Raw genomic sequence first — 18,719 nt, 5'->3', positions numbered from 1 at the left:
ACAAATATTTGGCAGGATACACATTAATGAATAAAACTTGTAAAATGTAGCACACTGAGTTATTATTTATGATAAGATAAATACAGTCACTAATTACAGTCAGTTCAATTGTGGCCTTTTAATCCATGGTATTGAATAGTCCAATGAAATGTTTTCCATGTAACTCTCACCACGTACTGAAGTAGTGATCTTTTCATCACTAATTTTTTAAAAAAGATTTTATTTATTTATTTTTAGAGAGGGCAGGGAGGGAGGGGGAGAGAGAGAGAGACATCAGTGTGCTGTTGCTGGGGGCCGTGGCCTGCAACCCAGGCATGTGCCCTGACTGTGAATTGAACCTGCGACACTTTGGTTTGCAGCCCGTGCTCAATCCACTGAGCTATGCCAGCCAGGGCTTCATCACTAATTTTTTATAGGGGAAATGTGGCTATGGATTTGTAAGAGCAATTTAATTATTGCAAAGAAATGGGAAGATTTTTCAAATACTAGTGTTTGTGAGTCTGTGGCATTTCTAGAGAAGAATCACAAGTTTCAGACATTTCGGACAGATATATGAGTCAACTCTGAGAAAGCTATATCATGTTGGAAAGAAGAAAATAGTTATAGGAGCAAAAAGGCATTATCTGTCCAGTCAACATTTGTAAAGAATTGAATCCTGGCCACAAGGAACCTAGCAATTGATGAAGCCAACTGTTCTCTTCTTATGCCAACGGTTAGATGAGATTTTTTTAAAGGTTTTTTTTTTTTTTAAAGTGGTTTGACATTTACAACAAACTGGAGAGGAGGGTACAGAGCTATCTCAGATAGCCCCGCCCCCACAAAGGCCTAGCCTCAGTATTCCAGAGTTTGGCCTTTCTAATAGGCAAGGAGTGGTATCTCATTGTTGCTTTAATTTGCATTTCCCTGATGACCTATGACATGGAGCATCTTTTCACATGCTTATTTGTCCTCTGTACATCTTCTTTGCTGAGGTGTCTATTAATGTCTTCGGCCCATATTAGAATTGGATCGCTTGTTTCTTATTGTTGAGTTTTAAGAGTTCTTTGTATAGTTTGGGTATGAGTCCATGATCAAATGTATCTTTTGAAATATTTTATCCTGGTTGCTGGATTGTCTTCTAACTCTCTTGATATTATCTTCTGCAGAACAGAAATTTTAAATATTAATGAAGGCCAGCTTATCAATTATTTCTTTCATGGATTGAATCTTTAAAGTGGACCCTAAAAAGGCATCACAATACTCAAGGTCATTGGGTTTTCTCCTATGTTATTTCCTAGGAGCTTTAATAGCTTTGTGTTTTATATTTAGGTCTGCGATCCATTCAGAGTTAATTCTTGTAAAAGTTATAAGGTCTGTGTCCAGATTCACGCTTTACATGTCAGTGCTCAGTTGTCCCACCACCATTTGTTACAAAGACTGTCTTTGCTCCATTGTATTACTTTTGGTCCTTTGTCAAAGATCAGTGACTATATTTATGTGGGTTTATTTCTGGGCTCTCTATTTTTTCCCATTAATCTATGTGTCTATTCTTTCACCTATACCACAATGTCTTTTTAATTTTTTTAAAAGATATTAATTTGTTTTTAAAGAGCAGGGAAAAGGAAGGAGACAGAGGGAGAGAAACATCAATGTGTGGTTCCCTCTTGCTCGCCCCCTACTGGGGGTCTGGCCTGCAACCGAGGCTTGCACCCTCACTGGAATTGAACTGGTGACCCTTTGGTTCACAGGCCCACGCTCAATCCACTGAGCTATACCAGCCAGGACATCTATACCACACTGTTTTGATTACTGTAGCTTTACAATTAGTTTTAAAGTCAGGTAGCATCAGTCTTCCAACTTTTTTCTTCTCCTTCAAATATTGTATTGACTATTCTGGGTCCTTTGCCTCTCCATATAAACTTTTGTAGGTGAGGTTTTGAGACCATAGAAATAGTATTTTGATGGTGAGTTGGTGTTTATTTATGATCACTGCATAACAGCTACCCCTAAACTAATGATGTAAAATAACTACGGCCATTTACTGGCTCAAAATCTGTTAATTTGGGCAGGGCTCATCACTGCTCCACATAGCATTAGTGAGGCAGCTTGACTTGGGCTAGAGGATCCATTTGTCATATGGCTGCTGAGCTGGTGCTGGTTGTTGTCTGGAATGTCTGTTAGGGGTGAGCACTGGGGTCCTCAGTCATCTCTCTGAGAGCTTCTCTGTTAGACTTCCACAAGAGCACGGTGGCTCGGTTTCAAGAGTGAAAGTGAGTGCCCAGAAGTGGAAGCTGCCAGTTTCCTAAGGTTAAGGCTCATTTCCACGGTATTTTCTAGGCCAAGCAGTCGCAGAGCTCAGAATCAAGGGGAGGAGACATGGACCGTCCCATCAAGTGGGAGGACTGTCGAAGAATTTTGGAGACATGTTTTATAAGCTCTCCGGAGAGATGCTGTGATGAGGCAACGGAGGTCTGAGTGCTGGAGGGCAGGGTCGAACTGGGACGTTCGTTAGCTGTAAGGGAAGAGGGTCTTGTCTAACTTGTTAAGAAGCAAGTGGAAACCACTGGTAGGACAAGCCCGGGTAAGTAGATTTAAGAAAGAGGAAGTGGAATGGTACCTGACACCTAATTATTCGTCTTCTTAATTTTCTTTAGGCTTTATTGTGACTGAAGTGGGTTCTGTATTTATTAATTATTTTCTTTAATCCTCTGTAGGAAAATTTTAAATTTGCTGTTGCTTCGTTTTCATTATTTTCTCTGAAGTTACCAATTAATTACCGAGTATTTTATAATAGGTTTTGCATATTAACAACTGTGCATTGAATTCGAGAGTGTAGGAAGGTATTCTGTAGACACCAAACTTACTGTCGTTCGTGTAATTCTGTACAGCTGATAAAAGTTTCGCTGACTTTGTCATCTCATTTAGTTGTCATGCAGACATTGTGAAGTGGGCTGCTAGTATTAATAACAACCCTCTCGAGAGGAAGCAGACGGGAGACTACTTGGGTGGGAGCCACTGCATGTCATTTTGGGGTCCAGACAGACTCTCCCTACATGTGGAGCACCTTTTCCCTGCCGTGATGAGATACCTGGTCGATACCTGTGTTTAAATGGCCAGGCTGTGGCCTGCTGCTCTCTGCCTACTTCCTGAGTTCTAGCCAGAAAGCCCTCAGGATGGAGCTTTGGAGGCCTAATCTCTTATAGATTTTACAATTTAGCAGACATTCAGAAGAAATATTGCCGAGTGGTTGCTAGGGCCCTTTATTGCCTGTGTTTGATGAATGGACTTTGGGTAAAATGGAAAGACGCTCTATTAGACCATCTGCAAACCCTGCTTTAATTTCTGAACCTCTTCTAGTGTAGCAGCCTTATATGGAGCTTAACTTGTGATTTTACAGCCATAAGTAAACGTTTATTCCCTACCTCCCTTCAAAATATCTTCCATGTTAAAAAGATGGACTGTTTAATAAATGATGCAGAAATTGTGGAATCACCATTAAGGACATCAACACTTTAAAATGTTAGATTTTGAAATAGTAGACAAGAACTAGAAGAAGATCTGAGGGAAGGTACTCTTAAGTTTTAGAATGCAGTTTCTTTCTTGGTTTCAAAGCCAAGGAAGAAACTGTAAAATACTGACAGATTTAGGTACATAAAAGTAGTTTTCCAAAGAAAGCTTCTGTACTGATTAAACATTGCAAATGTTTAAACGCACAAATTAGGCCAAAAGGAGAGTTGGGGAAACACTTTGGTATTTATACTGAAAAAATATTTGCTATTCTAAATAGAGACAGTGCTTTTCTACGTAAATGGGAAACATTCAAACTCACCACCTATGATATGGGGCACAGTTTCAGAGGCTTGTGGTCACAAGACTACAATTATTTATAACAATAGCAACAACAGCACTCATCATGATTACAATTATTGAGCATTTTTTCCTGGACAAGACATGGTTTTTAGTGTTTTATGTTTGTTAATTAACTCATTGAACTTTTCTAACAAACTTCTGAAGGAAGTACTCTTATTTTCTCCATTTTACAATTGAGGAGATTAAGGTAAAGAAAGGTCGTAATTGAATTTGCCCAGGATTACACAGGGAGGAAGTGCCAGAGCTAGAATTCAAACCCATGCTATCTGGCTTTAGGTTGTGGGCTCCTTAATTTCTTCCCTCAGGACACAGAAGTGGGGGATTTTATTTATTTATTTATTTATTAGATTAAATTACTTTTATTTTTAAAAATTTTTATTGTGTTTTTTACATTACCTTTTAGTGCCCTTGTACCCGCTCCCCAGCAATCACCACATCACTGTCCAAGAAGTGATACAGTCAGCCAACAGATATATATGATAGTTAACCTTATTAATAAGCTAATTATTAAAATAATAGTGACAGGTTGTCTTTGTTAAATGGATAAGAATCTAACAAACAACACCAACGAAAGCAAGAGTATAAGGAAGAGACTAAATAGGTTAAATATACTAACATCCATAATAAGCCTAAAATTTGAGCACAAGGTTTGACAAGTCCATTGAAAGGACGTGACCACTGGTTGACCCAAAAGCTGAACCTGGACAATCAGAGGCTCCTTACCTCTCCTCTGTCCTCTGGATGTACTTTCTGCCCACCGTTCCCACAGTGGGGGCTGTTTTCAAGGGCACAGCCTTGAGAGAGCTGCCTGTTTTAGAGGCCATCTGGAAGGGATATGTGACTGAACCCACGTAAAGCTTCTATATAAGCTTTTAGAATTCTAGATCTACTCATTCCTGTGGCTGCCCAACACAAGACTTGCAGGCAGGTTCTCTTGCTTGTCAAAGCTGCCCATCTACCAGTCTGGGGTGGTCTCCCTCTTCCTTCGGGCTCCTCTTGCCCACTGTGTGTGGGGGCCAATCTCAGGTTTCACCCAGGGAGCTCCGGTGATTGTGCACCAACACATGGATTTTTAACACAACTCAATTTAAGAAACTTATTTTAAGACAATAGTCAATGATGGACATAAAGCACACATTCAAGAAAAGTCATCACAGTGAATTTTTGTTTTCAGAACATTTTATCACATAATAAACGCATAGCAAGTATAGAAAATCAAACAATAAAGCTCACCTGGCCCAACATTCTTATCACATCTGCTTGTCTCTCATCCTTTAAAATATTTTATGTACAGTACAAGGTTGGTTTTGCTTTAAAGTAATTATGAGCAGACAAAAGATTAGGTAAAGTATATTGACTGGTTTTTCTTCTCTTTGTCATTTTATGCATTTCAAAATTCCTCTTGAGACATGTATTATAATAAACAAATGTGACTAAGCATTTTTAACGAGGCATTTTTGGGTTCCCAACAAGAATGAGACTTAGAACATATGTTTGTTTCTCCTTTCTGTTTAAGGCCCAATTGAAATTAGAGAATATATATAAATATATATTTTAAGGAATCAAAGTGCACCATACTGGGAAATATCAAAGGAGGAGAATGGTGCACTAAAATTCTTGAGGAATTCCCGGAATGTTAAAAGCAGATGCAATTGCAAACACTCACAGACACAGACACACTCACAGACTACACACTCACAGATTACACACACAGATGACACATACACACACAGACATACAGACACACAGACACACATACAGGCACACACAGCAACAGCAGCAGCCATCCTTAAAAGGACTCAAGAGAAAACATCAAGGGAAATTGCATTGATAATTAATTAATTAGCCTCCAATTAAGTAACTAGTGTTAGCATTTCAGTTGCCCTCCCCCCAAATACAGAGCAGCTGAAAGCAGGGATCTTTGCTGCCAGAAGAAAGCCCTCCAAATCAGTCTCCAGAGACAGGGGGTGGTCTGCTCAAGAGATGCTCAAGGAGGAATACTGGAGCCTAAGAAAGAAGCAGCGCTTCAGATGCTACCATCCTCCCCAACAGATACAAAGAGAGAAGCACAGCGGCAATGCAAGAAAAGACACGTAACCTCAGAGACGGAAAGCGTTTACTCACCACTCCTCCCCCTTTGCTGCAGAGGATAATGAACTGCTCACAGAAAAAAATATTTGGCTAACAGAACTTAAAACTGCCCATTTAGCCCACACTAAGCCGAGTGTGTCCGTCAGTCTAGACAGTGGTGGCAAACTTTATCTTGAAAAAGAATGGCCCAGGAGCTTGTTAAGAAGGCAGATTCCTGAACCCCAGCCTTGGAGACTGGGACTCAGCAGGTGTGAGGTAAAGCCCAAGAGCGTGCATTGTAGCAAGCACGTCAGCTGATTCAGAGGCAGGTGGTCAGTATGTGACATAGTGGACCTACAGAAGACCAAAGCAAACTAACAAATGAGCCACAGCGAACAAAACAAAACAAAACTTCTCCAGAATAACCATGATTGCCTTGGGCCTGGGCTTTCCTTGGGTTGAGTCCCTTTAGCGCCAAGGCCCTGTTTTTTCATTTAATGAATGTGGGTGACCAAAGCTGTTACCTGTCTTTCGTTGCTTTTAAGGATTGCTGAGATGTCATTTGCAAAGAGATCTCATGGGTAACTTTGCACAAAGGTTTTTGGTTTTAAAGTTATGCTTGTAAATACTGTTAACCAATTATTCCACATTTATCCATAATAAAAGCAATTATATATTTTATGGCAAAGATCACAAGTATCCTGATGATATCAGCAATTTGTGTAATTATTTTTTAACTTTATTCAACATTATTCATTTACCATAGTTTAATATGGCTTTGGACAGTCTAGAGCCTGTGGATTTACACCTGTTTGTACAAATGGCCTGCCTGGATAATGTGAGTTTCACAAGTACTGGTGGTGAGTTCCAGCATACGGGCTTCTGAGGTCTTGTTGGCTGTCTAGTTTACAAACAGCTCATGGCCGTGGCTGCCCTTTTGACTGTAATGCAGGGGTTTTCGATTGTGTCACTTGGTGTTTTGGGACAGCTGTTTCTCTTTCTCGAAAGACTGTCCTGTGAGTAGTCAGACGCTTAGTGGCCTCTCCGGATTCTGTTCACTACATGCTGGTAATGTGTCATGTGACACACTCAAAATGTGACACAACTGGAAATGTCTCCAGACATCTCCAGATGTCCCCCTGGGAGACAAAACTGCCCTTGGCTCAGAGCCACTGCTGTCACACCCAGGGAATTTTTCTTGAGGTGTTGGAAGTGCAACAAACAAAGAAATAAAAGGAAAAAACTGGCTGGATAAGTGTTCAGTGAGGCCTAAGAAATATGAAAACACTGTGCTCATACTATCATGTAAAGAGGAGACAGGTGCTACTGAGTAGGGTATCTAGAACTTGGCGAGTGACTCAGTGTCTGCTTACTCATCTATAAATATAATAATAATGCCTGTCTCACAGGGTTAATATAAAGATTAATTTTATGTCAAGTACCTGGAAGAGTAACTGAATGTAATAAAGCACCAAATAAATGTTATCAATTGGTATTATTACTATTAACGATTATTTTCCTGCTTGAGTAGGGTAATGTAACAGGTAACAATTCTAAGGAATTTACGCAAACTGAACACTTTTAGCTAACAGTGACTACAGAGGGCTCTACTTTGAAAAAGAGCACATACACCCCACAAAATCTTACATCTTTGGTAGAATAAGTGGAAAGTGAACTTTATTTGATAATTTTGCAGGTATGTACCTATGAGTGTGTGTTGTATTATTTAGATGTTGCTACTTCCAAAAAGCATATCAGACAATATAATACATATGTATAATACAATACATAATATAAGCAACGCTATTAAAATAGAGGTAGGCGCGGACATTTTCAGACATGTAGAAATAGAAGTAAAAGCCATCCCTTTCTAGTGTTTCAGAGCTAGCCAGCCATTAATAATCTAGACGTTTTAAAAGCAAACCCAGTTTTCACTTTGGCACACAAATGACAGCCAATGGTGACAGATCTCAGATCCTCACCGTCAAGAGGAGATGAGGGAATTACTGTGCTTTACTTATGGGAATCGTTCGTTCCTAATGGTGTCAGATCCTGGGAGACTGAATATTCTTCAACTCAAATTGCTATAAAGCAAGATCTCTGGCGTCTTGGTGATTATGCCTCTAAGAAAAATAGAGGAACAGACATTGCCTCAAACAAAGGTGTTTACACACACACACACCTGTTAAAAGAATATCAGTTGTCTTTCTTCAATGCCTGAATCCAAACGCACAAAACAATACAAAGAATTTTGACTCAGAGATTTCTGGTGGAGTAGCATCTCTCTCTCTCTCTCTCTCTCTCTCTCTCTCTCTCTCTCTCTCCACACACACACACACACACACACACACACACACACACACACACACACACACAGCATTACTATGGTAGTTAGAAGAAAGAGCAAGCAGAGAAATTTAGAGAGCTGTACAGACTGTTGAGCACACAGTCACATACAAAACACGCCTGGCCTCGGAAACCTTTGAAAACATGGTCCACTGCCTCTGGTGGCTGGTGGTCAGCGCACATCTGGACAGTGGGGAACTTTGGGATTACTCCCCGAGGGCCTAGGGCGCCCCTAGAAACGGGGCTCTGGGATCGGAGCAGAATGGAGGGAAGCAGAGATAGTGCGAGTCGTGAGTGGCGTTAGCTGCGCTCATGATCGGTTGCCCTAGGGGTCCCCTGGGCCGCGGGACGCAGTGACTCTAAGGAGGAGCGAGAGCGCCTCCCTGCTGCTCCTGCAGGCGGCGCCGGGGCCAACCCTCCCCGTCTGGGGCAGCGGGGCCACAGTCAAAGCCGGGACGAGATCAGCTTTCCCCAGAAGACCTCACCGAGCCGCGAGCCGCCTGGTGGCAGGACCGGGATCCAAGACAAGCGAGCATCTGCAGCTAGGACTCGGGCATCCCTGGCCAGGTGGCCGCAGGCCCGGCCTCCGCGGCTGCACCGCTCTCCGGACCATAAGTTTGTCTGGTGCTCCTCAAGTTGCGAGCGCCGAGCTTCTCCCGAGCGCCGAGAAGAGCGTCCTGCTTCTCGCTCCAGAGGCTGTGGGCATGGCCCCACCGGGGGCAGCGCCACACGTCTGGGGGTGGCTGCTGCTCAGCTGCTGCCTCCTCACCGGAGCCCAGGTAAGAGCCCGGGACCCGCGCGCGGCACCTGCTTTTCCGAACCTCCGAACCTCCGAACCTCCGGCTGGATTCGGAATCAGGTATACCGAGACCGTGGCGCGCTCTCTCTCTCTCTCTCTCACACACACACACACACACACACACACACACACACACACACACTCACACACACTTTAGTAGAGCTACAAAGATATACTTTGATGTCCTGGGGCGCGCGCTCCTGCAAATTAAGGGGGTATTTAGGAGCAATGGGGCTCTGGATCGGGAGGGCAAGGCTGGGAGGTGAAGGAACTTTTCTTACGCGTATTCGCCCCCATTTAATTAATATAAATTATTTTTGTCTGCTGGCAATTTACCATCACTTTTGCGAACTTAAACTTCGAGGATCGGATTGTTACCACTATCTGAAAGGCTACCTGGCTCTCTTTGGTAACAAATCATGTATTATCAAAGCAAAAAGACTAGATAGAAAAAATATCGCCAAATAAAGCTCCGTTGTAAATGTTAAGAATAGCGGTGGTTGTGATTTCGCACCATGCTAACTAATATTCTTCAGAGATTTTCTGGGCTTTCACAAGGGAGCCTCTCGCATGTGTAGGTCACATGTCACCTGTACATTTTTCTTGTGTCAAATAAAATCTAGAGTTTACACTCAATTCTTAAGATGAACTAGGAGGAGAGGTACTGGTGGATGTAGTGCGGTTTTAAGAGCCCCGTGAATTTAAATTGGATCAACGTTATTACTCCCTTCTGTTCGGTAGGGGGCGCATCTTGACCATCAAATAAAAGCCCTAGGTTTTTTTTCCCTTTCAAATTCCTTCGCAGTGAGAAAATCAAGCATTGATTTATGCACTGATACTATATAAACTTAATACTATGTTACTGGCTTTCAGATGACCAACTTCAATTACAATTATACTAAAAGTGCAATTATTTTTTAACCACATAACCACAAACATGAAAGGAAATAGTGCCCTGCTAAATACTGGGCTTTAACCTAACATGACCAGGATATTTCCGTAAACTTGTTCTGTTTTTAAAAAGTCCAATAATGTGTGTGCTATACATTGACTAATAAGATTAGCTTTCAGAGTGGAGGAGGTTTGTGGGGCTGGTGAAAACTATGAAGGGATTAAGAATTTTAAAAAGACTCACAGTCACAGACAGCAGCCTGGTGATCACCAGAGGGGGAGCGGGGAGAGGAGGTAGAAGCGAGTAAATGGGGATAATGGAGATGGGAGAGACTTGAACTGGGGCGGTGAACACAATACAATGTACATGTGATATGTCATAGAGTCATACACCTGAAACCTGTATAATTGTATTAACTAATGTCACCCCAATAAATTCAGTTTAAAAAAGATTAGCAATGGATGCTTAAAAGTGTGGTATGCTTAAACTTGAAAATGTTCACCAACAAAAGTAATATGGCCAAATTGAAAAAAAAAACAAACCGCCTAAGATTTTGGTGATAGTTATAGAACGCTGGTGATCTCTAATGTACTTCCTGCGTTTCTGTCTCCTAAGGTATTTGAATAACATGCTTAAACACACTGCTTCTTTGTATAAAAGGCAAGTGAATGCTAACCATTTATTTACTCAGTATTCTAGATTATTTTTTCTAAGAAAACGGGAAAATGTTTATTAGTACAACAGCACCAACAAATCACTATGAGACCATGGACAGAATATTTCCATTACTTTTAGAAGAAATGGCATACTTTTAGTATGAAATGGTAATTTGTGTTAATATATTCCATTTTTGGCACTTTAAACAAAATCTGGAAGTTAAAGTGATTGGTATTGACATTGACATTGACAACTTCTCTGATCCTCAGTTTCTTTATCTTTGCTCCAAGCTCATACCTACATATATTTGACAAGTTTTTGATCCAGTGCTAGAACAACAAAGAGAACTCATGCAAGCAGAATTGGCATGTGTGGAATAAGTCTTTAATATTCAATAGACATTGGATCACATCACAAGACAGACAACATAGACTGGTACTTGTTGATTGTTTTAAAAATTTCTGTGTTTTTTTTGTTGGCAAAGATGCTGCCTGTGGCTCAATGCACAGTTCAAGACTCATTCATTCATGCATCAGGCATCATTACAGAGCCCAGCAATATGTTTCCTCACGTCAGGTACCACCTGGTAATGAGGAACACAATATGAATATGTGTAGTATTTTCTTTACTGTGTCAGTGGTTCCTCCTGAAAGAGACTCTGAGATGGAATTAGGGATATATTGGGGGGTAATGCCTGTGAGAGATAAAAGGGTACAGAGGCAGGACCGGATAGGGGGAGCCTCAGTCCAGGGTGCAAATCTGACAAGTCTTGGCCAGCCCCATGGAGAGCCCTGGGACAGTTTGTCCATCGGAGGAGTCCCATGTGGTGATAAAATGGCCAGGCCCTAGCACTCCCGTTGTGCTCAGTCATCGGCTGGGGCTGTTTATGAGATCACAGACTTGGCTGCGGGGCTCAGGCAGATATTTGAAAGCAGTGCAGCTGGAGGCTGGTGGCCAGCTCTGCTCCTAACAGACCAATGACTGGTCTTTCTTGAAGACCATCTCCGTGGTAACCTCCACGGCTGCCTCCCTTACAGAATTATCAAGGAGCAACGTTGGCTTTGCTGGGCTGATCCCACGTGGCTGGGTCGCCTTCCCCAGGCTCCACAGCAACAGATCGCGTGGCTCTCAGACAGTGTATGCGCAGAGAAGTGAGTACAAATCAATCAGCACAGCTAGAAAAAATTCCCAGAAGCTAATGACATACTGAGTGGAAGCAATAAGTTCCACCAGATCACCAGGTGTGAGCAGACACTCACGGGCAGGTTTTGTTTTTTCTAGTTATTACTCATTTTGCCTGAGTGGCATCCCAGCGCTACCATGAACCTTCCCATGCAGGGGAAGGGGCACTGTCCTGGGAACCCAGAAAGCTGAGTTCACATTCTTCCTCTGATAACAGACAGCCTCCCTGGGCATTAAACTTGACCTCTCTATTCTCATTCTGTGTGTGGAGGAGGATGACCTTCCAGTGTGAAGATTCATAGTCTACGGGAAAATCCAGACTCTCTTAACAGGGTGGGAAAAAACTGATAATCAGTGATGACAGTTACTTACTTAACATGTGCCAAATTCTGTGCTAAACATTTTAATCTATTTCTATCGCATTTAATTCTCATAGTAACTTTATGAGGTAGGCACATTGTATAGATGAGAAAAGGGGGCCAGGAGGTTTTGGATAATATTCTCAAGTCCCACAGCTAGAGAGTCACGAGGCACACTCTGTCTTCTGTCCATTCTGGAGCCCACCCCTCAGACGGGTGCCTCGTTATGGACATCAGTTGGGCACTGCTTAGCTGAATTACGGATGCACGTGCTTCCCCTCAGCAGTATCCACCCCCGGGCATAGATCCTGAGGAATTTCTTGGTGACACAAGCCCATAATGATTATTGCAATAATTCTCTGGTGTTAGAGAGTTGAGGACAATAAAAAGTAATTGATTCAATGTACACAAAGCAGCATAAATAAGATCTTTACCACAGGGTATAGTATGGCACAAACAAACGGGGTGTGTGATACAATACCATTTACATACATTAAAAGACATGCAATAAACATGTTCAGATAGAAGGTATATCTCATGTAAATGGTTGGATATGGGAAGGCAGAGAAGTAGGCGTGGAGGACAGCGACAAAAGGGGATAGACAGGTAATAGATAAAACAAGGAAACCTACACTCTCTCTCTCAGTCTCTTGTGTTGTTTGGGAACTATGGTGATAGGAGATGGAATTGCCAACGAGCCATTATTGGTAGATTTAAAAAGAGGACATAACTGGGGCATGGGCAGCTTCTCCAAGACAGTGAGCTCAGGGACTACCCTCAGCACAATGAAATGAAACTTAGTGCTAATTAGCTCTATGTTGCGCTTGTTTCCATGAGCACCATTGTAGTCAAAGATCTGATGGTTTGTTCTTCCTTCCTGTTGACAGTCAGGACTGTTTCCATTTGTCTTCTAATTATGGGGACACCTGAGGGGGTGGCCTTCTTGGTGACTGCACTAATTGTGGGTGGTCCCTTCAGTCCCAGGGACCTGGGAGCAGCAAGGTGGATGGGAGCTACATGTGGCTTTTTCTAGGCAATGTATAGAGAGTAGGTCTCATTTACACAGAGCTTTCTCAATTCATTGTAAGGAAAATGAGAGCATTTTCAACTAACATTCACACATTCCATTTAACTTCCTATCTTGAGCTTCAGTTGGTTTTGCCATCTGCTAGGAATCATCTCCTTTCTCTCCCCTCGGTTTTTGTCTTTCCTCTGAGTTGCTCTTCAAATTTTTTAATGGCAACATGACTTCACACAATTGATTTCACCTCTTTATGTCTCCATTTTCTCCATTCTAAAATGGGGAAAATAACCTCATTTATCTCAGAGGATGTGAAAGACTATTGAATTTAAAAACATAAAAACAAGCTGTAATTGAAAAAAAAGTGTACAAAGCAGATAAAAGCCTTAAGGTATCTGATAATAAAAATATCAGATCTTTTCTCTTGTTCTGATAGCCAATTAATAAAGGACTTTTCAATGGAATGATTATTAGTAGTAGAGTAGATATCTGAACATAGATATCTGAACCTGATTGGGAGCCACTGGAGGCTTTAAAATGGTGTGTGTGTGTGTGTGTGTATGAGTTTGGCAAGGCTGTTCTGTCTGCCTGCAACACTCTTTCTTCTACTTGTGGTTTCTCCTGCAGAGCCTGGTAAACATTTCATTCATAGTACTAATAGAGGTTTTAATTTTACATTTATTATCATGAGTACTTGATTAAAGCCTATGACCCCATTGAAGAAGTCGTCTGGAGACAGAGCAATCGCTCCGAAGGCAGTGCAGCCGTCCTGACGGTCGCTGGTGTGTCCTTGCACGAACAGAGATGCCAGAGGGCCGATTGAACCCAGAGATGGAAGGTGTATTCAGCTGAAGGAGGATTGGTCAGGGCCTGTCTGAAGAGTGAAATTTCTAGGTGAGCTGAGGGTGAGGAGAGCCTGTGATACATTTAGTAAGAGGTTGGATATTGGGTTATGGAGCTTGAGAAAAACCTTGGATTTAGCATCATTACTTTACAGGGAGTACCTGAAGCCACATGTGTGACTAATATTCTCACAGAGAGTATAATTATATTAAAAGGGCCAGCCAACTTGATTGGAAAAGAGCATGTGGATAGTTTTCTGGATTATGTTACCAAAGGGGCTAGTAAACAATTTGGAACTGCTTGTGACAATGAGCATAGTGCCTTTGGGTGGTAGGTTCTCCATCAATGTTTGAATAAGCTGATTTTTATTTCTTTCATTCCAAGAAAATTCATCCTTTTTGATCCCTCTTGGAACTTGTCTCTAATCACTTACTCAAGTTTTAATTTTAAAAAGGTCATTCTGTTCTAAAGGGCAGAGACAGCTGCCATGGGAACAGATGATGCAGTGGAAGCTGCGTCTGGTCAGGAAGATGGAGAGGCGAGCGCAGCTGGCAAAGCGTGCCTCTGAGAGAGTCCGTGTTTCCAGTGGGTTCTTGTCTTATAACCGACAGGCAGTCAGGCTAAGGGTTGAGCGTGGCAATCATTCTGTTGGCTGACTCTCAAATAAAATAAACCATAGTTTTCTGGAGAGAGAGGTTACTATGCAAAATGGTTAAGGTTATGAACTTTATTAGAAACAGAATTTGGAATCTGTTTCCTACTCTTTTAGCCCTTACTTAACATCTCAAAAACTCAGTTTCTTCATTTACGGAACAGTGAAGAACTAATGCCACATTCATTATGTTGGTGTGCAGATTACATGCAAACCTCAGGAGAAGCATGTAATGTAGTACCTGTCATAGAGTTTGCTTACCGTGAGTGTTGGCCAACATTGTCATTGTTCTCCTTGTTGTCATATCATTGTCATCATTGTTATCACAATTTCTATTACATTTTCTAATTACGGCTGGTAGAGGTGATCTCTATTATTTTTATCGATTGATTCATAACTACCAAGTTTATTCTTGAACAGTAACAATTTTCTCCAGTATCTACCTCTGTTTTCTCTTTTCATTTTTGTCTTATATTGGATTAGCTAGATTTCCCAGTATAATGTTGAATGGTAGTCATTATTACAGGTATCTTCTCTTGCTTATTACTTCAATAGGACTGCTAAAGATTAATTATTAAATATGATATTTGCTCTAGGGTTTTAACAGATGTAACATCATTGCTAGTTTTGTTAAGTTGTTACATGTAGACTAGAATAAGAGTTTTGAATGACAGTGTGTATGATATTTATTTTAAAGTCATAGTATGTTATTTCTTTTAAAAATGTCCTATTAGTTGCATTGAGCTTCTGCCACAGATACTGGGCTAGTTGAAAAAACAGAACTGATTTCCTAGTAATTTTTCTATGGCATTGTGGTACCGTACTCATTAAATATCAACGTTTGTGTGATCATAGGTAGAAGGGCTATAATTTATTGGTACTTGAATTAGCAAATCAATGAAATACTTTTGTTAATAATAAGATACAGATTGATAAAAATTAAAATATCTCACAAACAAAAGTGTTGTTTACTACTCTTTGGCCAGATATTTTTGTGCCGAGATTGGAACCATCTTACACGTGTAATGAAAGTGCCTGAAGGCAGACTTCTGTCTCTCCCTATTGAAACCCTTTACCTTGAATTGCAAACTGGCTGAGATTTCCTAAATGAGAACAATTTATACTATCTGTCATTTTCCCACTTATATAATCAGGCTTGCTCTGTTTTCTATGAGAAAAAATTTTCCAGTTATTTTTAAAAATATCTTTGAGATGAAGATTGTGGTTAACAATGCATTTAACCCAAGACTGTGGGTGTGGGCTCTGTCTAAGCTTGCATAGCCTTCTGCCTGCCCCGCGGGAGAATCTGCCTTCAGAAGGGCACTGGTGCCTGGAGTAAGTCCCTGGGTGGAACCGTATGTCACCGTATATTCTGGCATCTCAGTTTCTAGGTGACCAAAGTCTATAAGGCACAACATCCAGAAGCTTTTGATAGTCACGTGAGACAAACTTCTGAGATCAGATGAGACTGGGTGCATTCAGTGTGGTATGGCCCTAGACTCATGGAAGCTAAACTTAAGCACAATGTTCATGTTGATTAATTGAACTTAGAGATATATTAGAGACATCTGAGAATTAGAGAAAACCTTGAATAGACATATAGGGCTTTCCTGTTGTCTCAAAAATGCCTTTTAAAGTCCATCTGAAAGGTACGGCAGACCTCTATTTCCATTAGGTTGGTAAAATATTAATAACTGTGTTTTGTTTCCAAGCCTATCGTGTTTTCTGTGCCACTCACGGTGAACGTGTGCTAAGTGCCTGAGAGCCATACTGTCCTCCCCCAGGGCCAGATGCACCGTGCCTGTAGTTAGTGTCTTCCCGGTAGATGGCCTCGACAAATACTCATAGAATAAATACACGCAGCAGTTCTTGCTGCTAAACCAGCACAGACACTATAGAATGAGTAGAAGTCGTCATTTCTGTGAACGTAAGGAGATATCCTTCAATTAAAATTCTTCCTCCCGAGGTGTCTTCATTTCCAATGTAGCAAAATTGCACTGGACTGCTAAGTATGTTCATTGTGCAGGCTCTGTCTTCCAAGAAGCTTTCACTATGGAGGGGACAGGCTGCCAGTAAGCAGAGATGCGTTCCTTGCCTCTGTTCTTGACTTGCATCTCCTCCCCTGCAGTATCTATCCATTTTCCTTCTTTCTAATGTGTCTAGTCTGCCTCTTCCTTCCGTCTGTGTATGGTGTCGGTGGTAGGTCCTCACTTGGGGACAGGAAAGGCCTGTCTGATCTCTGCCCAAGGTTTCTCATGTTCAGCATTTTCTTTCTTTTTGCTTCAGTAACCTACTGTGATCAAATATTGTATATTTAGAAAGTGGTAAAAGTATAGCCTTGGTGATAATAGCAGTGGTAATAGTGCTTATACAGTGTTCTCTCTGTAGAGGCCCCTAATTAGGCACTCTATATGCATTATTTTCTTTAGTCCTCACAACCTCCTTATGAAGAAAGTTGAGCATTTTTATGTCTCTCCAACATCTGTTCTATTCCTTACCAACTGTGTGGCAAAGACTAATAATTGGTAGAGTAAGGATACACTGAAAAAAAAAAGCAAACCCCTAAATCCTTATTCTCATGAATTTTACATTCACACATTCTCCTGAAGTCAGCTGTACCTGGGGATTCGCATCCATGTGCTAAGAAATTTTAGCTTGTCACGTCTCAGTGGAGGTAGAAGTTTAGGTGCCCCAGCCAGCTGCTGTTGACAGCCAAGGTGCGGAACTCCTTGTCACTGAGAACTGACAGTGTGAGTTCTGCTCTCATGTATTCCCACCACGCTGCAGTGGGGTGGACTCGGGGCTGCTAGACTGACTCTCACTAGGTCTTCTCTGACATCACCCCAGCGTGGAGATGGAGGGACACCCTGCTACTGCCAGGTTGGGGTGGCAGTCCAGGCTCCCCACAGGGTCCCCACTGGCACGTGGGGTAGGAGGACAGTGAGTGGCCTTGTTACAGACCCATGTGGATGGAAGTCCTGGCTCTCTACTTAGCTCTGAAACTACTCTGGTAAGGATGCAGGGGCACTGCCTTATGGCACCTCCTTAAACCTCCATACACTTGGCCTTTGCTGATGTGGATGGTGGTTGCACTGTGTTCCTGTGGTTTTTGGGTTGAGCTGTTATTGTCTAAAAGTTTTCTGTCTTGTCAGACTGCCTCCTTCCTTTCTTTACCATAAAGAGCAGGGATGTTTGTTTGTTTTTTGACACTTTTTTTTTGGTCAGTGCCTGTTGGTGTTTTAGAGATGCCAGTTTCTAATCCAAGCTAGGAATATATGAGACCAAAAGAAAACCCAGAAAATTTCCTCCTGTATTTATTCTTCAGGATCTGAGGTCCCTACCTGGTCTGCTTTCTGCTTTCCACTTTTCAGAATCATCTTGTGTTCTTCTTATAGATAATGTCCAGAGTTTTTAGTTGTAATTACTGGGAGGAATAGGAAATATGTGTACTCCATCACACCAGAAGAAGAAGGTCTAGAATGCTTCTTTTAAAATGCATCTAATTTATAAATTCATGTTGACTTTAAAATGGAATAAATGAGAGTGTTGTAATTATGAGGATTCATACTCTGACATAAACAATTAGTATCTATAATGGCAACATTAGGTACTCTCAATAAGATACACATCATCAAATTAGGGCTTCTTTTAGCAATTAAGTCATGTGACAAATTGAAATTCAACACTTTCTTTCAAATTGTAAATGATCACTTGCCCATGAAAAATTACTAACGTCTATTTTCCTAAAAGTACTATTTCGTTTTGGTTGCAATTATTGCTTTTGGAATAACATAGAATATGAAACATTGAAGTAGACATTGGCTATGAAACTTTGAAGTAGATACTGAGTATGAAAAGTGCTCTTCTGTTTTAAATGAACTATGATTTTAATGTCTACAGTGAAGAATGCTTGTATCTCTAAAAAAGGAGGGGAAAAAGCAATATAAAAGATGTAATAAGCATTTTCTTACTCTCACTTGAAATGACTAAAGATCAATTTAACAGATCAAGAATTAGTACATCTTAATCAAATTTGTTCTTGGATTAAA

The 18,719-nt window shown here is 41.2% G+C and overlaps 1 protein-coding gene across 1 annotated transcript in view; it reads left to right on the top strand.

Moving 5' to 3' along the window:
• Positions 1-8,911: 8,911 nt before the first annotated feature.
• PTH2R (parathyroid hormone 2 receptor) overlaps positions 8,912-18,719 on the top strand; it is a 56,172-nt gene continuing 46,364 nt past the window's right edge. Inside the window, exon 1 of the mRNA XM_045855062.1 lies at positions 8,912-9,044. Coding sequence (XP_045711018.1) covers positions 8,970-9,044 — 75 coding nt within the window. The 5' untranslated portion in view covers positions 8,912-8,969. The remainder of the gene's footprint in view (positions 9,045-18,719) is intronic.

The sequence above is a fragment of the Phyllostomus hastatus genome, unplaced genomic scaffold (genome assembly GCF_019186645.2).
Source record: "Phyllostomus hastatus isolate PE091 unplaced genomic scaffold, TTU_PhHast_1.1 phas_contig_137, whole genome shotgun sequence".
NCBI classification, from domain to species: domain Eukaryota; kingdom Metazoa; phylum Chordata; class Mammalia; order Chiroptera; family Phyllostomidae; genus Phyllostomus; species Phyllostomus hastatus.
The sequence above is the reverse complement of the archived record's forward strand: the minus strand, read 5'-3'. Positions and strand labels throughout refer to the sequence as shown.